The sequence below is a fragment of the Arachis ipaensis genome, chromosome B10, assembly GCF_059453495.1.
Source record: "Arachis ipaensis isolate K30076 ecotype BB chromosome B10, ASM5945349v1, whole genome shotgun sequence".
NCBI lineage: Eukaryota > Viridiplantae > Streptophyta > Magnoliopsida > Fabales > Fabaceae > Arachis > Arachis ipaensis.
The window spans coordinates 133707803-133714789 of NC_142435.1; the positions used below are offsets into that span (position 1 = coordinate 133707803).

A 6987-nucleotide genomic window follows, 5' to 3' on the forward strand; every position below is an offset into this window, starting at 1 on the left:
AACTTAAACCACTTTAATGAATTGAGTAACTTAAATTCATAGTCACCATTGTTCCCTTTTTAGGAAAGCCATATTGTTCACTCTTTTTGGAGTATTGACAATTGTTCACCAAGTTAAAACACTATAAATTGTTTTTTTATTTTGTGTCGGGGGGACTCATTATGTAAATTTCAGATGTCACACAAGTTAGTTCTTTCATAACATTTTGAAACGATTTTACTCATTTTAGTATATATTGATCCTTAATATAATTATTTATAAATCGGTAAAAATTGTTCATCATGAAAATACAAATATAAGGTCAAAATGTCCAAAATAGGGATTAACTTAGTAGGAGATATATCGAGATCATTTTTCCCATGGCCACGTATTTGCACCTCTTTAGCAAATACTAATAGTAGATATTGCAAATGATAAGAAAGTATTGCCATTTCACTGATACTACAATCCACCGCATCCACTATACAAGGAATATTACAGAAATAGTTTTGCTTGTCAAAACATGAGGACTGTCACAGATTTTATGTATCAAAATCTTATGCTCCAAATATGCTTCCAGCAAAAGGAGGCATAAATCAACCTTCACATGTCGTGTTGTAAACAAATTTAGATCCTCTTCGCTCGCCATCAGGTGCAGAATGGGAGATGAATAATTTTCAGGCATTAACGTCATCGCTCGTCATTCACAATAGGAAGCATATAATCACTTTTAAATCTGAGCAAAAGACCTAAAGCTGGATAGCCGGACCAGTGTACTCTCTTGAGCGCATATAAAGATCCGCAGGCGTTCCTATCTCTACAAGCCAAGCATATTCCTCTTCGCCGTCACATATCTTAGGGCCATTTTGTATTGCTGTAGTGCAACAAGCATTAAAAAAATATATAACTGAGATGCTGATCAGATAATGCTTTTCCATTCCCTCAAGTGATTTGCAAGTTTTGAAAAGGGTAATAACTTTCAAAGGGGGAAAAGCTGAAAATCTAACTGAACTTATAAATCCTCAATCGAAGGCTTCAAAACTCAAGAAAGGGAGCAAACTGAGTTTTATAGAACTTCTAAGATCATTCCTACTACCGAATACCAACGCTATATCCTATGGTGCATGGAATATAAGTAATAGTTCGAAGAGTTACTTACAGAATGTTGAATATGGATAATCATGATAGTAAGTACACTTCCTTCCTTCATCTTCTCTATAAGGAGGTGAAAGAATGTCTAGCACAGCACAAGGTGTTACTGCTGTGAAACAGTGCAGATTTCCACCATGCTTTGGATATAAAACCGATGTCTCGCATGGTGCAGTCATGACCTTATCAACAGCTAACTTGGCCAGTCTAACTACAACAAAGAAAAATTACAACAAAAACATTTTAAAACATGGATGCAGAATAGCAAGTTTTATAAGCCACTAAATATGATATCATATTGTTTAATAATGTTGATAAAGAGATCTCCTGGATGAGATATACAATTATGTAAATGTAAGCCCTCAACAGTAGTAGCAATTAGCCATAGGAAATTCTATAGGAAAATGATTAATCCCCTAATACTCTTACTAATAATTCCCCCTAACTAATAGATTTAGCAAATCTTGAATGCTTTTTTATGTTTACAAAGCATTGAATACCTTTACTTTTTCACTTAATACTTTTTTTTAATTTAATATTAGAAGGATTATTAGGAGTACATATCATGAAGATGTATCATTACTCAGTGCTTTTTATATTTACATGCTCTCGTATATGAGTGTGGGACAAGACAAAAATGTGTTCCAGCGACAAATTAACAAAAGCGATATCACCTTATATGAAAAACTGTAAATACTAAACCTTTCAAAAATATAATACTTTATTTATTTCTCTTCGCAATCTAATACTACATATATAGGCATCAATTTAATCCTTAATTTGACAGTTATTTTATACTATAAAGTACCAAACAGAAGTAAATTTCATGTCTCATATCTTTTTTGAGGATTATTTTGAGAGTTTACTTGCCCGATAAAAACAAGAAAAATGTCCAATCATAAGAAAATGCAATATAAGGCTACATTTAGAAGAGAGACTGAGACTGAGAGACAGAAATTAAATTAAGTCTCTGTATTGTGTTTGGTGTAAAATGTATTGGACTGAGTTATGTCTCAATATCATGTTTGGTTTAAGATAAATATGGAGATTAAATGGTAGATTTGAAATTTGAAAAGTTAAATGAGTATATTTTTGGAAAGAAATGTTGTAAAAGTTTTCGTTTCCATCCCTAAAAATTTCAGTCTCCTATGACACTATTTTCTGGAAGTACTGAAGGGACTGAAATTTTGTGTCCCAAGACTGAAATTTTAGTTTCAGTCTCTAATCACCAAACACAATACTCAGTCCCAGTCCCAAGAAACAAACGCATCCTAAAAGCCAGACCTTGAGGATGTCCTGGTCCCTTGCTTTCTACAGTGCAGGGAGGTTCAACCCAATCATAAGCTTTCACATGCAAAGAGCCGTAGAGAATTTTGCTAAATACAGTCATGCCAGGATGGTCATGCAGTGGTATAACCGAAGAAGTGGGAAAACAGAATATACACATCTGCACCAAATAACACTGCTTACTTTAAGTCCAAATCTCATTTCACACAAACTGAAATTTTCACTAAAAAATCACTATATACAATCAACTCACAATCAACTCATTTGTATATCCGAAATATAACAACACAACATATAACAAAACTGAGAATATCTTTGATAATAAGAAACTCACAGAAATATTGAAAAAACTGTATATACAAATATGCATGCATAGGCAAAGCCTGAAGTTTGCATCAGTCCAACATCGGTATGGTTGAAGAAAGAGACAATGAGAGCTAGCTATATATATGATTAAAGTATGCCTGACTAAAATAAAAATTCGAGGTTTAAACAAGCCAAGATGTTCTTATACCATCTTAGTCTCTATATATTCAAACATTCAACATATAAGCCGAATCTGACTTTGACCTGATTCCCATTATAATACAATGACTAGCAAATTTTCAAACATACAGGGCCTAAGGATTCAGTAATCTTTTTTTCTGTATCTTTTTAGCACAATGCAATTTAGCAGGACATATACTGTGATTGTAACAGCCATCGCCAATAATTTGACAATATTGTCACTGTACTAATTTTAAGCAGCCAACTTATTAATGTACATGCTAGAAAGGTAAGCTCACCGTAAAACTATCGGACTCGTGAATGTCAATATAAGTTATTGGTTGAGCCCATCGAGCTGCCCTATTCAGTTGATTAATTCCAAAAAACCCATGCCCTCGATCATCATCTGTACTTTCCTCCGAAAGCCCAACATCTGATGGTTGGACAGTATCTACCAAGTCAAGAACAATAACAAAAGATCAGTAACTCATTGCCAAAGACAATGTAACATCTGCATTTCAGAGTTCAAATATATATGATAAAATAAAATGGTTTCTAATTTGATTGGAAAATGCTAGAAATAAGAATAGACTATTTATGAACAGCAGGCACGGAATAACTGCCATATTACTGTGGACAGATATATCAGTAGTGTTATTGTTCATTACTTCATATTCCTAAACAAGTCAAACTTGCCAACATTTTAACAAATATCATATAGTATGTTTGTTGAATAAATTGCTCATATTGATGCAGCAAGACTAATTCTCCACACACACGCACGAACTCACGCATGCACAGTCGCTCGTGTGCACCCACACATACACAAATCCGAGCTGTATAATCATCTGCGGATAGTTAGTATTAGAATAAAAAATGTTAAAAGGCTACGTGCCCTTTTGTTTTAATGTTGACCATGCAAGCAATATTGAACGTTCCAGAGTTAATCCTCCCACTCTTGTATAAAACTACTCCTCTTGCTTGCACTACACATAAAAAACAAATTCAAGGTGATTGTGTTTTGTCTAAAAGATCCCATACATTACCCACAACATCACCTCTTCATAATATCCTTTTTAGTTTTACAGTTCAAATATGCAGCCTTGATAGTTTCAATGCCTTCATTAATAACTAAATCTAAAGAACTTAATGCATTGCAATGCAGATAGAAAAAGAAAATCATCACAAAACCAAAAAAACAACCAACACTTCAACCTAGCCACAAAACAGCCAACCAGCAAGAAACTCACTGAAATCAACAAGCAACTCACAGCATTCACATAAATAAATAAGCAACCCATAAAACCTAATTTGACCAACTGAACATGCCTCTACAAGTTGATAATAAACACATATAATTTATAATTTTATTTTATAGAAGTAAAAACAGTTTGATTTCAATGAATAACAACATTCTAAAACACTATCACAAAACTAAACTTCACAGTTCACCCACACTCTTTCAAAAAGAAATTACTTTTATCCATGTGATAACATTTAATTGATCCTCATTCCTCAGTTGCATGCAATATTCAAAGAATGATTGGAGCATAAACAGATTAAACTTACATTATTCACTCTACAAACCATAACCTAAACACAATGAAATAAACAAATAAGGGGGCAAAGAAAGAAAAAAAAAATAAACCGAGAATTGAAGAGAGCTTGTGCAAAGCTTGCGAAGAAGGTGGTGGCGTTGAGGAAGGGGAGAAAATGGCGTTGCAGTGGTCGTAGAGAGCCTGAACCTTGTTTGAGGTGTGGCTATGGCGGCCCATGCTCAAGTATCTGCGGAATAACGAGAAGACCATATCCTTCCTTCTTTCTTTGCACAATTTTTCTATTCTTATCGGATACTATTTTCTGTAATTTCTCACAATTCTTCTTTTTTTTTTTTTTTTATTGGAAATAAGTAATGTGTGTGGTGCAGATCCAGAAATTCGTTTACCAAGCCAAAGAGCATTCTGATTTTTGCCGCTTATTTAATTTTGGTGGTGTGTTTTCGAACAACGATGAGATTTGATGTGTTTGTTGTGAAATATATAAATAAATAAATAAGAGGTAATAAAAAAAAAGTATAATTAGATAACTTTGTAATAATATTTATTATAATTATTATTTTAATATAATAAAGATAATTAATATATTTATTAATATTATATATATTGTAAATTTAAATTTACATAGAGTTAGGAAAAAGAGAGAATTTATATTATTATAATTTATAGAGAGAAAAAATATTTTATTATTATGGTGTATTTTTTTCTGAGGCTTAGCCTCTTATTTATATGTAATATTTTTAATTTTATTAAATTCATTCTTTCTTCAGAATGGACATCTACGTAGTGATCCTTATCACAACACTTTTTTTTAAATGTCCATTTAGGATTATGTTTCGTTAAAACTTTACTAAAGAAAAATTCAATGGGAAAAAACTTTAGTGAAGGAAAAAGAGTACAAAATCTTTTGTGATAGGAAATACCTCATTAAAAACATTGTCAAGAAAAATTCAATGAAAAAAAAAAAAACATAATCAAGAAAAAAAGAGCACAGCCTCCCCCTCTTGTCATCATTATTTAATATCTCGAAATCGGCACATCCCAATCTAATGTACCGATCTTTCAAAGGAGAATTTTGGAAGTGACTTTGTAAATAAATCTGCCAGATTATTGCTTGAGCGGATTTGTTGGAAATATAGCTGTACCACCATATGTAAACATGTATCTTGTTTGAGATCTCCTTTTATGTGAATCAGACAAGTATCCTGCATCTGCATACCCAACTAGTTGTGACTTGGATCCATATGGATAAAACAATCCCATATCAACTGTTCCATAAAGATATCGAAAGATTTGTTTGATTCCATTCCAATGTCTTCTAGTTGGATCGGGTCGTGTATTATTAGCAAGATACATTAGCGCTCCAATGGCACTAAGATATGGTACTTCAGGACCAACGATATCTTCATTTTCTTCTTTAGGACGGAATTGATCATTTTCCACATCCAAAGACCATAGGATCATTGGGGTACTTAATGGATGTGACTTATCCATATAAAATCTCTTGAAGATATTTTCTGTGTATGTTGTTTGATGAATAAAGATCCCATTTTTTGTATGCTTGATCTGCAGGCCGAGACAAAATTTAGTCTTTCCAAGATCTTTCATCTCAAACTCTTCTTTTAGAGCTTCTTATAATTGTTGGAATCTCTTCAGGGATTCCAACGATATTTAAATCATCAACGTACACAGCAATTATAATGAATCCAGATGCAGATTTTTTTATGAAAACACGTGGGCAGACATCATCATTCTTGAATCCGTTTTTGGCCAGATACTCAGTAAGACGATTATAGATTGCTTTAAACCATATAAAGATTTTTGCAATTTAACTAAGTATAACCCCTGCGAATACTCATTGGATGGTTTAGACATCTTTAGTCATTCAGGGACTTTCATATAGATATCACAATCTAATGATCCGTATAAATAGGTTGTTACCACATCCATTAAATGCATATGCAATTTATGGTATGCGGATAAACTGACCAAATAAATAATGCAATGTTATTGCATCCACAGGAGAATATGTTTCTTCATAATCTATACCGGGTCTTTGTGAAAAATCTTGTGCCACAAGTAGAGCCTTGTAGTGTACAACTTCATTTTTCTCATTTCGTTTTCTCACAAATACCCACATGTATCCAACATGTTTTATATCTTCTTGTGTATGGACTATAGGTCCAAAGACTTCGCGTTTTGTAAGTGAGTCTAACTCAGCCCTCATAGCTTCTTCCCATTTCGGCCAATCATTCCTTTGTCGACATTCTTTGACTGTTCTTGGCTCAACATCCTTACTTTCATGCATGATATTTAATGCCACATTATATGCAAATATTTCATTGACAATTGTCTTATTTCGGTCCCATTTTTCTCCTGTAAAGACATAATTTATTGAGATCTCATCATTTTCACAATTTTCAGGTACTTGAACATCTTCTGGCATTAAAACTATATCAGAATTTTGGACAACTACAGGTGTCTTTTCTATATCTTTTTCAACAGGATGTATTTACCTCTTTTCTTTCTC

General features: G+C 33.0%; 1 protein-coding gene across 2 annotated transcripts; it reads right to left on the reverse strand.

The window, feature by feature from the left end:
• Positions 1 to 411: 411 nt before the first annotated feature.
• LOC107623954 (2-aminoethanethiol dioxygenase, putative (DUF1637)) lies at positions 412 to 4917 on the reverse strand. 2 transcript variants are annotated; one of them, XM_088483431.1, is made up of 7 exons: positions 4550 to 4848; positions 3790 to 3893; positions 3693 to 3705; positions 3201 to 3352; positions 2413 to 2575; positions 1139 to 1339; positions 412 to 853 (listed from the first exon to the last, which is right to left on the reverse strand). In XM_088483431.1, exons 1-7 carry the CDS (start codon positions 4707 to 4709, stop codon positions 729 to 731), a joined length of 918 nt encoding a protein of 305 aa, XP_088339557.1. In that variant the 5' UTR covers positions 4710 to 4848; the 3' UTR covers positions 412 to 728. The 2 variants fall into 2 exon arrangements, with proteins under 2 accessions (XP_088339557.1, XP_020969679.1); XM_021114020.2 differs by lacking the exons at positions 3693 to 3705; positions 3790 to 3893 and having other exon boundaries at positions 4550 to 4917.
• Between the last annotated feature and the right edge of the window lie 2070 nt (positions 4918 to 6987).

What these genes read in the sequence shown, in the direction of transcription:
- LOC107623954 (XM_088483431.1), bottom strand. Translation starts at nt 4,709, where the DNA reads ATGGTCTTCTCGTTATTCCGCAGATACTTGAGCATGGGCCGCCATAGC. An exon ending in ACGAGTCCGATAGTTTTACG is followed by an intron (nt 2,576 to 3,200) that starts GTGAGCTTACCT and finishes TATTTGGTGCAG; the next exon opens with ATGTGTATATTCTGTTTTCC. An exon ending in GGGACCAGGACATCCTCAAG is followed by an intron (nt 1,340 to 2,412) that starts GTCTGGCTTTTA and finishes TCTTTGTTGTAG; the next exon opens with TTAGACTGGCCAAGTTAGCT.